This window comes from Natator depressus, chromosome 1, assembly GCF_965152275.1.
Source record: "Natator depressus isolate rNatDep1 chromosome 1, rNatDep2.hap1, whole genome shotgun sequence".
NCBI lineage: Eukaryota > Metazoa > Chordata > Testudines > Cheloniidae > Natator > Natator depressus.
In genome coordinates, this window is record NC_134234.1 from 117,284,346 (window position 1) to 117,298,346 (window position 14,001).

At 41.3% G+C, this 14,001-nt stretch overlaps 1 protein-coding gene across 4 annotated transcripts in view; it reads left to right on the plus strand.

The window, feature by feature from the left end:
* The window catches only part of AFF3 (ALF transcription elongation factor 3), a 466,113-nt gene that overhangs the window by 275,216 nt on the left and 176,896 nt on the right, over positions 1–14,001 (plus strand). For all 4 annotated transcript variants that reach the window (XM_074965024.1, XM_074965032.1, XM_074965041.1 and 1 more), the window contains exon 6: positions 6,790–6,826. In XM_074965024.1, the coding sequence (XP_074821125.1) occupies positions 6,790–6,826 (37 nt within the window). The remainder of the gene's footprint in view (positions 1–6,789; positions 6,827–14,001) is intronic.

Here is a 14,001-nt window from a genome sequence, read left to right on the forward strand (position 1 = left end):
CTCCCCATTACTGGGGGACCTGCAGTCCACTGCCAAGCCACTTCCCTCAGTGGTGACTGCAACCCATTGTCTGGCCAGTTCCTCAGTGGTGAAGGGCCCGGGCCAATCCATTACTCTGGGACCCTGTAGATGGTTGCGACAATATATATTGTGACAAAGTTCCTGCGGGGGTCTTGCACTTACTGGCGGATTTGCTCGCCTTGGAGCTTCACGGCAGCCCTCAGCTTGGCCGTTTTTCTGAACCCACAGTCCAGGTCGATGACTCCTGTGTCTGACCAGGAGTTGGGAGGATTCGGGGGGAACCCGGGCCCGCCCTCTACTCCGGGTTCCAGCCCAGGGCCCTGTGGAATGCAGCTGTCGAGAGTGCTTCCTGGAACAGCTGTGTGACAGCTACAACTCCCTGGGCTACTTCCCCATGGCCTCCTCCCAACACCTTCTTTATCCTCACCATAGGACCTTCCTCCTGGTGTCTGATAATGCTTGTACACCTCAGTCCTCCAAAAGTCCGCGTTCTCACTCTCAGCTTCTAGTGCCTCTTGCTCCCAGCTCCTCACACGCACACCACAAACTGAAGTGAGCTCCTTTTTAAAACCCAGGTGCCCTGATTAGCCTGCCTTAATTGATTCTAGCAGCTTCTTGATTGGCTGCAGGTGCTCTAATCAGCCTGTCTTAATTGTCTCCAGAAGGTTCCTGATTGTTCTGGAACCTTCCCTGTTACCTTACTCAGGGAAAAGGGACCTACTTAGTCTGGGGCTAATATATCTACCTTCTATTACTCTCCTATAGCCATCTGGCCCAACCCTGTCACAATATATATATATATTTAATAATGATATTTAAAATCTAGTTATTTAACTTTAATTTCTAGAATGATTCCAAATCCAGCCTGGCTGCGATTTTGATAACCCCTGAAACTTTAATAGCCTAATTAAGAAATTGCAAGTCTCAAGTTGTCAAATCACTAATTAGTTAAGACATAGGTTAAAAGTAGTTCAGTATGTGTTAGAATTAATTATGCTGATATTCTATTTTTATGGAAAGAATGAGCAAAAATACTTTGTAGCCTTTCAAGAAGGCAAGAGTCCTCCAAGTCCACAACTATGCTGGGGATCCCTCTACGTTTCCCCTTCCCCCACTCACAAATACCCTTGGCCACAGTGACATTCCCTGTGCTGAAGAGGGTTGGTATGTTACTTCTTCCTCTGGAGTCCGTCAATACTGTGCCTTGAGTTGGCTGGAAGAGTCACTAAAAATGAGCTGTGCTGGTCTCACACCATTCCCACAGAGAATGAACAAACTACCTTCAGCATCCCAGTCCCTGTATATTTGCCTGGAAGTAAGCAACAAAGATTATATCCTGAATTTAGATCCCTCACTTGCCCTTGTGTTACTTTTAGATTGCCAGGCACTTGTGTGTGAGTAATCCATAGTGATCTGGTATGGTTATAAATGTTTTATCAACATGAATTTGGGATAGTCACACTGCTCAAGAATGGGGAAGCCTCTACTGAATCATGCAGGTTATCCCAAATGAATGCTAATAAAACCTTTATACTACACAAGACCATTGTCTGATCTATGCGTATGTCACATATGTTAGAGAAAATAAAAATAACTAGTTTAGAAACTTTAAAAAAAGTATTTAAACCATGCTATTTCTGAGCCTGCAAAACAGATGCCTTAGTTAGAACGTAACTATGGAGGCTCAGAGTCCGCCATAGAAATGCCTTAAAATGATTTAAAGTATCTTTTCTATACCTAAAAATCTCATGAGTTAAAGTTCAGTATCTTGGGCCCTTTCCAGGAATCAGGTCAGTATTTGGTCTCACTGGGCATCTCCCGTTCCCAATGCACCATATAAAGCTCCCATTTCTATCCAGGCAGAGTTGTGAGATAATGGACTTCACAGTTGTGACATTTTTATATATAGAAAACTTGTCACTGGTCCAGGACAAAATAACCTTGCCCATCCTAGGCCTGGGGCAGGTATAACTTTTTGTGGGTGAAATTCCACTATGGTGGGAGAAGGAAGAAACATTTCTTGACAGGTTGATTTTAAAAAAAATGGTGGCTCTTTGAAGTTGCTCATGTGTTTCGAATGTTAGAATAAGTCCCAGGGAAATGCATTAGGAGGCAGAGGGTAAATGAAAAGGTCAGAGGTGAGTGATAACATCAGTATTCACATGGCTCTGCAATATAACATATGACTCAACACACATGTCTTTATACATGAGGAAGAGCTATTTCACCTACATACACACATACTGTGCACACACATACACACACACACACACACACACACACGAGGTGGTGATAGCCATGTGATAAATTGCAGAGCCATGTGTATATTATTTTTGCATCTCTAACCACCTCCCCTGCTGCAGGCCTCTAATTCATCTCCCATAGGACTTATTTTAATGTTCCAAACCTCTGATCAGCTTCAAATAAATGCCATTTTTAAAAAAAGCATCGTGTCACATAAATATTGCCTTTTTTTTCTTTTGCAGTTGGACTTTGCAATTTTTTTTAATCCCTGATTGTTAAAAATTACAACATTATTATCCACTGAAAAGCTATTTCCCTGTAGGAAAATCTTAAAGGTTTCTTGGCTATATGATTATAATTTTCTTTCCCTCTGAGGCCTGTACAGTGGGCTCATGGTAACTAAAGAAGGTTGGTGTCACAGTTCAGGGCAATCACACCTGTATTTCCCCCTTGTGGTCCACCAAAGGCACCCTTTGATGGGGCATTTGCTCCACACTGTCCTGTAAGGTGTTAATAGAGTCCTAGGGAGGCTGTGCAGAAAGCAGTCAATAGGAGAGGGGCTGCAAGGAACAGCCAGTCAGGGCCTGGCAGGCCCATATAAGAAGGGCTGCAGGGCAGAACAGCTTCAGTAACTGCCTGGAGCTGGAGGAGGGAAAGTCAGGTTCCTAGCAGGAGGAAGGAGTGCCAGCACCCTGGGCAGAGCAGTGCTGCCAGCAGTGACTGGGGAAGCTAGAGAGAGCTCCTGGCTAGCTGCTAAGACTGGCAGGCTGAAGCTCTGTGGTAAGGGCAAAGAAGGTGCTGGGGGCCCTTGGGAAATGGTCCAAGGAAATGAACTGAGGATTCGGAGGGAAGGCAGCAAGTATATATATATACTGTAATTAAGTGTGTGTATATATATATATATATATATATAAAAATATATATATATACTGTATACACAGCATAAAAATTAAACCTACATTAATGTTAAAGATCCATAAGGATAGGAAATTCAGTGTCAAATTTGAAGTATGCAGACTGTACTGGACATCGTCCATCACCTCACCACAGTGAGAGTGCATTAAAGAAAGCAGACCAGAAACATCCCTTTACCTAGTAGGGGGTATAAAGGTCCATTTTATCCTTTATTTTGAATTTTCGTTCTCTGTGGGATTAATCTATACTCTTAAATTTACTAGAAAGGGGCAGTGTGAGTCCCTTTATTTCTCATTTTTCAAATCTTAAAGATAATTGTATCAGTGCATATATATGACACAGTGCATATATATGCTTTTCCCTCTACTATCTCTGTGAGACTTTGTTAGGTACAAATGATCACACATTATTGTATTGCAATTTTATTACAAACATTTTAATAAAGTTTAAGTGAATAATTAAATCTGATAAATAAGAACATGCTTGTTGCTTGTGAGAAAGAGCTTTCATGTTCATGTAGTCTCTACTCTGTTGTGTGAAAAGAGGATGCCGTAAATTCTGGTGATTGCATGGCTCTTTTCCTTCATTTTTACAGTGATTTCGTATGTCTCAAAAAGCAGATCAGGTACTCCATTTCCATGTAGCTATGTATGATTGTATGAGGTCACCAGTCATTGTGGTATCTGGGCAGCACTTTCTCCACTTTCAGAAAACCAGTCCATTTTCACAAGTGTTTTGCATGGACATTCTTAACAGAAGCTTTAAATGTTCGTGTCATCTCATCTTTATGGCGGTCAGTTAATTATTCTTTTATTCTTGTTAATTTTAAAAAGCTAGAATAGGTGAATTAGAAAAGAACTGCAGATGTGAATGACTCACCTTTACCAAATATAATTGCTTTTAAGATTTGAAAAAAAATGATGCCTAGAAAGGTAGACAGTTTGATGGTATGCTAGAGTAGCATTTAAATTCAACTGTACCTGTCATCACATCACTACAGCAAACTGCTCCTGCTTTTTTTTTAGATTATACTCAAAAAGACAAAAGGATGCAGGCTTTTGTATCTCTTCATCAGAAGGGATCATAGGTGGGGCAATTCCCCCAAAGTAAATAGTTTAAAGTGTGAAAAAGTGTTGCCATACTGTGAGATGTAGCATAGATTGTAGCTTATATATATGGCTCTATAAATCTCTTAGAACAGGACAAAAATTAAGCATCTGCCCAGCCTGGTCCAGGTGAAAAGAGGGCTTTTACTGCAAAGACATGGGCATAAATAATAAATTGTTCCCTTCTCTTCTGGTCACCTGGGGGGATGGGTCAGCATCCTGAATGGTATGGAGCTGCCTCCATGTGGCAGGTAAGTCTCTGGCTCTCTAGTCTCCCTTAAAGGGGCAACACACCCTCTCTGACAAGTTTCAGAGTAGCAGCCGTGTTAGTCTGTATTCGCAAAAAGAAAAGGAGTACTTGTGGCTCAAATAAATTTGTTAGTCTCCAAGGTGCCACAAGTACTCCTTTCCTCTCTGACAAGCCAGTCAAAGATCCCCACCACTTAATGTGTGGTGAGGTCATTTCCGGCATGTAGAATGGCAGTGAATAACAGATGCATATTGTAGACATGCAAATTCCAAATCAAAGCCATGCAGTCTGGAGATCCCTGACTCCACAGGCAACTTACAAAGGTAGAGTGGATTTAAGATCTGACCCTTCAAGATTCTGAATGCCCCCAATTCAATGACCCTGGCTTAATTGCAAATTGAAGTTGCTGAGAAGTGCTATGGGATTAAGCCTTTATCAGTCTGACGGTGCTCCCATGCAGCTCAATGGAAAAACTCTCATTGATTGGAATGAAGCATGATCAGGTCCTTAGTGGATTTAAGATTGCCATCAAAAAAATCCTATCCAAATCTAAAGTAGCTGCGGAGAAGGAAAGTAGAGATCCATGGTGGCAAGGGATACGGAAAGAGCTAGGTTTATTTGGGTTACTTTAACTGAATTTCTGTATTTTTCATTCTATTTCAGTAACTTTAAATTTAAATGTCCAGACTTCTTCATGTTTTTGCTTTTTAGGAAAACTATAAACTTCTCAATTGCTTTTTTTCTTAAATAATTAATAAAGGTTTACGGACATAACTGCAGCTTAAAGACATATTTAGCCAGGAAATAAAAAATAGTTTTCTATTGCCTTAAGCCCATCCATTGGCTCAATACTGCCCTTAGGACCAAGGTTTTAGCTGAAAATCTTTCTGCCTTGAAAATAATGTATTTATTGGTATGTATGCCTATTCTGTCAATGTTGCTGTCTTTATTGTCATAATTGCAGCTGCACAATAAATGGTATAGTATTATAAAGTTTATTTATTCCGTACATAATTGGAGATATGTATAGAATGCCCTCCCTGAACTAATTCATAATCCATTTCTCTTGTGGCTTAGCCACCCAGTGATGGCTAGCCTGGGTGACAGAGATACTTGACTTTTATTATTTTAAAAAACCAAGGGTGGAAAAACTTCAAATGATTTCGAACCATTAAGTTGACTAAATGTTTGTTAAAAAGCCTTGCTGATGCAGTCCAAGGTGCTCAAAGTATTTTTGGAGAAATTGCTAAACTGAAAATTTCATGATATAAGTGCTTTGCCATGTTTATGGTAACTGAGATTCCATCTTTAGCTATTGTAGGAGGCATCTAAAGAACAAGAGTCCATAAATAATACATCTACAGTACCAATATAATGTTAGTACGTATGGTACATTACAACCTTTTTCATATATCAAGTCTAAAAACAGCCCATAATTGCAATGAATTATTTAAAACAAAACCGATTTGAACAAACCTATGTGGAAGATTTAATGCAAGGCAGACTATCAGTGTTTTTTCAAAAATGTTCTAAATGTTTCACTAGAAATGTTTTAGGTGCTTTTGTGAAGTTCAGTTACAAAACCACTTCTGATACATATGTATCTGCTGGGCCACTGAAGACTAGCTTGAGATTACAGATACTGTACCAAGACTATGTTTGAAAACTAGGTGTTGATTTAGTTTGGTTTTTATTTTAACCTAATATTTCAGTATGTCTAGTAGCTAGTAGAACTAGGCTCAGGAGTAGGGTCGAAACTTCCATTCTCTAATGCTGTGAGTATCAATTTCCTGATCCATTATGGACGCAACACTTGGGATCCTCGAGGTGAGGAGAGAAGATTAGCTGTGCTGCTCCCAGAACAATCTGATGGCCTATGAAATGATATTGGCAAGAACTTCAGAAATAATCATTTGTCTGCCTGTCTGTCTTCTTACCTAGCCTGGTAGAAAGTAATAGCCCCTTGAGTTCTGGTGGAGTAATAAGTGAATAATAAGCTGGAGATTGATAGTGACGATAGAAAAAAATATACTATTAAAGGGTCATGGTTGAGAGATAAGTATAAAAAGCCTAGAGTAAATGCATTTTCAAGGAAATATTTGATTTTCTTCTTATAGTTGGAAATGATGTTCTGCGATTAGACTGAATGAATGATTAACAAAGCTGTATAGTAGTATTAAGGTAACTTACAATTTTGTCTCTAAAAATTACCCAAAAAAATAATACATGGTATGCTTTTCTTTATTATTTTAGGAGTCGCAGCAGGTGTCTACAGGACACAGCAATCCAAGTAAGAATTACCTCATTTTACAGCTGGATTTGATGGAGACGCTGACTGGGAATGTGAGAAACAAGTGAACAATAGGACAGATGAGAAAAAAAAATAGTGGAAACATGAAGCCTATTGGTCCAGTACAGGATCTCAGCTGGCAGGCTACTGTTTTGTTCAAGTGCAGAACCTTGGGCATCACAATCACTAACGGCCTGTAGCGGGGAAGGGAAGGGAACAATCCCTTTAGGTTGGCAATGGAAGGAACAATTTGCTCCATCATATCTAGTTCTGCTGTATGTGAGACAGATTTTACAGGAAAAAATAATTGCGCTTCTAAAATGATAGGAAGTGGGTGGAAACTCTGTATCCACATACAAATGTGCACACAACCCCAACCTCCAAACTGCCTAAAATTTCAGAGAGTTTGCTTTATTATTAATTTTTTTATTTATTTATATGCACTGTCACTGTATATGGTGCTATATAATACATGAAGTATGCCAAAACAATAACAAATGCTGCCTCGAAGAGCCTATAGTTTTTGGCTGCCTTTGGTGTATAATTTTGGCAAGGATGGTGAGTATGGAACTTGCTTTGCTCACATCCTTGCCTGTCCTCCTACTAAAGTGTACAGGCCATGTTACAAAGCAGTTGTACTTTAATTACATTTAGTTATGGGTAAAACACTTTAGTGGCTGTGTGGAAAGAAAAGATTGAATTGTTCTATGAAACGAAGTATTAATCCTCTCTTCTGACACCCATGACTGGTATTAATGTTCTCCAGCATATTCAAAATACATGACCCTATCCTGTTCATGACATCAAAGCATCCCAACCAAGAGCTCAATTTTGTTAGCTTCATGACCTGTGAGCTAAAACAGAGCACTATGCAAATTACAAAGCTGGGTTTGAAGATGACAAATGCTCTGAGCCAGTAGACATGGCTTTGAAACTGACTGGTCACCCACTGGGTGCAGGAAGCAAACATCCAGAGGGAGAAGGCTAGGAGACTTCAGGCTATTCATACGGTACCTTTGCTAAGGAAGGGGCAGCACTGTGGAAGACGATGTTGTGAACAAGCAGGTGGTGGTGCCACTTAATTGCCAGCATAAGTTTGATATTGCTGTGAGCGCCAGCACTAAGGAAGTAATAAAAAGGCAAACGGGATGAGGTTCTCTAGAAAAATAATGAATGCAGTCATGAGAGAAGGAAGCACTAAAGAGCCATAATAGATAAGGCTGTGCAAACACTTGAGGAAGTCTGAGCATAATAAACACTAGAGCAGAACTTGAGTGGTTTGTGATGACATCAGAATGCCTAGCATTGGTCATCGTTTTCCTATGGCTTATTGAAACTGCAAGCTTGTTTGGAGGTTTTGGGAAATTGTAACAAATGGCTCCCTGTGAGGGAGGTGTCAACATGGCCCCTATCCTGCTTTACCTGGTTGGAAGTCTTTAGTGTCTCAGTAAGCTGATAGCCTCAATATTAGCAGGTCTATTTTGGGAGTGGTCTGTGTGAAGTTTGTCATGAAGGAAATTTTGACTCCAGCTGTTAAATGGCACCATTTTGGGGGGAGGCTACTGCACCTCCCTGAGTTTCATACTAGAGGTCTGCTCACAGTGCATGCCCTAGCCCCAGAGGGAGCTTGAGAGTGGAATGTGATGAGTTCTGTGCTGCTCTCAGCTTCCGCCCTTGGGGCAGGGAGTTTGTTTATAAACAGAGGCAGGGTGATTAAGATAACAAAGGGCTTGTCATTAAATTAAATTAAGGATCATTAGATGATCCTGAAAGCATTGCAAGGCACTCCAGTTAAAAAATAGGAAACAAAGGGTAGGAATAAATGATCAGTTTTCAGAATGAAGAGAGGTAAGTAGTGGTGTCCTCCAGGGGTCTGTACTGGGACCAGTGCTGTTCAACATATTCATAAATGATCTGAAAAAAAGGGGTAAACAGTGAGGTGTCAAAATTTGCAGATGATACAAAATTACTCAAGCTACTTAAGTCCAAAGCTGACTGCAAAGAGTTGCAAAGGGATCTCACAAAACTGGATAACTGGGCAACAAAATGGCAGATGAAATTCCATGTTGATAAATGCAAAGTAATGCACATGGCAAAATATACTCCCAACTGTACATATGAAATGATGGGGTCTAAATTAGCTGTAACCCGTCAAGAAAAAGATCTTGGAGTCACTGTGGATAGTTCTCTGAAAACATCCGCTCAATGTGTAGTGGCAGTCAAAAAAGCTAATGGAATGTTGGGAATCATTAGGAAAGGGATAGATAACAAAACAGAAAATATCATATTGCCTCTATATAAATCCATGGTATGCCCACATCTTGAATACTGAGTGCATATGTGGTCACCCCATCTCAAAAAAGATATATTGGATTTGGAAATGGTACAAAGAAGGGCAACAGAAATGATTAAGGGTATGGAATGGCTGCAATATGAGGAGAGATTAATAAGACTGGGACTTTTCAGGTTGGAAAAGAGGTGACTAAGTGGGAATATGATGGAGATCTATAAAATCATGAATGGTGTCGAAAAATTGAATAAAGAAATGTTGTTTACTCCTTCTCATAACACAAGAACTTTAGGGGTCACCCAATAAAATTAATAGGCAGCAGGTTTAAAAGAAACAAAAGGAAATATTTCTTCACAATCAACCCTTGGAACTCTTTGCCAGGGGATGTTGTGAAGACCAAAACTATAAGCTGGTTCAAAAAAGAACTAGATAAGTACATGGAGGACAGGTCCATCAATAGCTATTAGCCAGGATGGTGTCTCTGGCCTCTCTTTGCCAGAAGCTGGGAATGAGCAACGTGATGAATCACTCAATGATTGCCTGTTCTGTTCATTCCCCCTGAAGCACCTGGCGTTGACCAGTGTTGGAAGACAGGATTCTGGGCTAGATGGACCTTTGGTCTGACCCAGTATGGCCATTCTGATGTTCTTATATAAATCCCAGATGTATCTACCCCCCACTGTAGCCCACTAGACTCCACTGTCCTCCCAGAGCTTAGATAGAACCCAGGAGTCCTGATGGGGTCTCTCTTTCCGCAGAGTTAGTAACAAAGTAAGAATATACATTAAGATTTTAAGCCTAACCAGTGTCCCTTAGGTGACTTGCCACAAGATGTCAGAACATGTTAGTATTAGAGCTGAGTGGGTCTAATATTTATTTAATTTTCTTTCTTTTATATAGGAATTAGATACAGTGCTCCTGTCAGCTAATTGCTGTTATCTGCCAAAAGACTAGAGTTTTCAGGTGCCTAAGAAGCCCCTAGAATCACGGTTAAAGTTGCCCCTCTCCCCAAAATCTGTAATGGCGCCCCTGCCACCTTTCCCACAAAAACTAATAATTTTGCATTTCTGTAGTGTCTTCCATACAAGGATCTCAAAGCACTTTACAAACATTAATGATATAAGTTTCATTACTGCGCTGACTGGTGTCTATGTGTGTTGTTTCCCTGCTCCTTGCTTCCTGCTCCATATTCCTGTTTGTTTCCTGGTTCCTGCTCCCTGAACTCAATGTTCCAGTTCCTGTTCTTCTGGGAGTGGAGGGGGGGGTGCCTGGTGTTGGGTGTGTGCAGTTACTCAGTGCCTGCTGCTACATATCTGTCATTGGGGACTGTTATGTTTTGTTCAGACTGTTGCTGACTTAACTGTCTCATAGTTATTACATGTTTTGATTGACCATCTATCTGTGTCTCTTGCTTCATTTTCCTTGTGTGTTGGGGATTGTATTCTGGGACGCATCAGAGCATAAAATTATGGCATCAAGTGCTTCTATTCTGCTACTCATGCCACCTGCACATTCTTCAGCTGTCGACTGGCAATACTTTATTCAGAATTTCTGGAACTATGTGCAGATCCTGCAGCTCTCTGATGCTACTAGATTACCCTTGCTGCAGAACTGCTTAGGTTGTGATGGCATTGATATTTATGATGGACTCAAAGAGCCCAAGCCTTCCTTTGATGTGTCTGTCCAGCTTCTCAACAAATATGTTGTGAATGGAGCGTCTGTTCTGTTAAAAAGGAAAATGTGTTTTTTTTTAAACTCGCCAGCAGCCCAACAAAACAATATGTGAGTTTGCATGTCATTTGTGGCAGTTGGCTCTTGACTGTGAATTCAGGGAAGTTATGATGATCAAGCTCAGAGACATTTTTGTGATTGGCATAGCCAGTGACTGTCTGAGCAAATGGTCACTGGCTGAAGATGTTAGAACTCTAACATTTAAAGCCACAGTAACTAAGAGTGAGACAGCTGAGAGGGTTTGGGCTGGAATGTCTCAGATTGCTGCTACCTTTGTGTCTACACTTAAATCCCCATTAACTGGTTCTCCTGCTTCCATTGCCCAGGGTCATACAACGCTACCTACTCCTGCTCCATGGCCTCAGCAGCAAAAGTTGCCAGCTCCTCACTGTTTCTGCTGTGGTAATACAGGTCACTTGTCCAATTTCCCTGCCTGCCCAGCCAGAATTGCTGTGTGCCAGACTCGTGAGAAGGAAGGATGCTTTGAGTTAGTCTGCCACTGTACACTGGTTCATGAAGACGGGAAGCCTTCAGTGCATACTGTAAATGTAGACCCGCACAAAATCATTTTTACCAGGGACCAGGTGTTTCCTTTAGTACAATCTCCTCAAGTGGCAAGGCGCTGGAGCTGGAATCCCGTATTGTAATGGTACACTGCTGAAGTGCTTGGTGGATAGGGGTTCTGAAGTTAACATTCTCCCCTCTGGGTTAGTTCATAATTTGGATATTTGCCTGACTACAGTGGTAATAAAAGCTTGGAATTTGTATGATTTGCAGACAATGGGTGAAGCTCTATGCTCTGTGCTCTACAGAGGCGTAGCCTTGACTGCAAAGTTTAACATTTTTAAAGGTGCTGCTACAATGGGACAATGGATATCCCACGCACAGAATACTGTCACTGTTAAACAAATCATGGTGTCTCTGAATGATACGTTGGGTATCCCCTTCTACTCTAGCTATTCTATTCTAGCTGACATAACTACTCCTCAGGTGTCCTGTGTAAGTACATGCATAATACCAAGGTGCAAATCCTTTTCCATTATAATCATATGATGTGTGCTTGCACCTTGGTATTATGCATGTACTTACACAGGACACCTGAGGAGTAGTTATGTCAGCTAGAATAGAATAGCTAGAGTAGAAGGGGATACCCAACGTATCATTCAGAGACACCATGATTTGTTTAACAGTGACAGTATTCTGTGCGTGGGATATCCATTGTCTCTGCTGTTGGATTTGAACACCAAGCCCTTTGCACTGCCTGCAAATCATGTACCTCCTGCACTTATGGACAAGATCTGAACAGAATTGCAACACATGAAAGATAATGGCTTCATTCGGGAGGTGGAAGGGCCTGTGGATTGAATTTCGCCGATGGTGACCATATACAAGAAGAAGGGCAACATTTGACTGTGCACAGATTTTAGAGAGACAAAGTGGGAGAGGTGATATCTTTTATTGGACCAACTTCTGTTGATGAGAGAGACAAGCTTTCAAGCCACACAGAGCTCTTCTTCAGGTCTGGCAAAGGAGTTCCCAGCTTCACAGCAAAATGCAAAGTGGATCAGATTGTTTAGCATATGTAGTTAGCACATATTGTAAGGGACCATTCAAGTGGCCATTCCATCTCTACCTCTGCCAGGGTGCATGTTGTTATCTGGATGACATTCTCATCTTTGCTAAGATCCTTCCTGTACATAATGCTATTCTGGACCAGGTGCTAACCTGACCCCAATAAGCTGGCATAAAGTTGAATGTGGCCAAGAGCAGTATTGCAAAAGATGCTGTTATAGACTCATATTACTCACGTTACTCCTTTGTACTCATAATTTCACAAGGCACCTACCTCTGAGGAACTAAATTCTCGCCTAACCACTTTATTTTCAATGTTTGGCCTACCAGAGAGCCTTGTTTCAGAATGAGACACCTTTTTTATCAAGAGAGTTTGAAGACTTTCTGATGAGTATTAGTACAGCACATTATAAATCTGCTGTGTACCATCCCCAAGGAAATGGCATAGTGGACTCTGAAGAAGTGTGTAGCTAGCATACTGCAGGGATTTCTAGATATACTCTTACATATTGCACTGAGTTATGCTTTATATGTTATTTGGAGTACACTCATGAAAATACTGGAGAAACCCCATTCTACTGGCTGTTCAACTGACCTCTGGGCACCAAGTTGTCTATGCTGATGGAAGAGGCTCATCCCACCCCTTTGCCATCCTCAAAGCCAACTGATGTGACTAAGAAGTATACGACTTTCAACAAGTGTATCCACACAAGACTCCACACATTCTATCCCAGACAAGCAGTGTATGTTAGGTGATGGGCTGGAAGTATTTTCATTACTCATGGCATGATCTTGCGGGCTGCAGAGTACGGAACGTGGCGAGTGTGTTTACCACACAGAGAACACATTGTTAACCAAGAAGATGTACTTCCTACTGAAAGGAAAACAGATAGGGAAGAGGACACTCTTTTCTGTATGATGATATGTGGCAGATTAAGGAAGCTGTGCTACATCAATAGCATCCAGCCCCTAATCTCAATCAGAGGTGTAACCTACAGCCCTGGCATCACCAGCTGCCTCTGGCAAGGTACCGCTGAACTTTTGGGGAAAAAAAAGGAAATTGTGGTGATTGATGTGTATGTTGCCTTCCTGCATCTTGTTTCCTGCTCCCTCTTCCGTTTCCTGTTTGTTTCCTGGTTCCTGCTCCCTGAACTCGGTGTTCATGACTTAACTGTTTCATGATTTTGATTGACCACCTGCCTGGGTGTCTTGCTTTATTTTTCCTTGTATTTTGGGGATTGTGGTCTAGCTAGGGTGACCACCCATCCCCAGTTGGACAGAACAGTCCCAAAATGCAGAGTTCAAGTCCCAGTCTCAGGCTGAATGACTCCGGGAAAGCATTTGTCTTGGCGCTGCTCTGTGCCTGCCTGATTCAATGGGCCAATCTCAACTTATCCCCCCACGCCTTCAAGAAAGTGGATTTGAAATTGGCCTTTGCACTCTGGGTCATTCCACCCTTAGAATGTGAAATGCTAAAAGAGCCAATTCAGTGGGAAGCAGCAGAAACCAGCCAGGTCTACAGCTGAAAAACTGGGGCTAGAAGGCCTTCATCCATACGCACATGCTCCAGAAGATCAGTCTT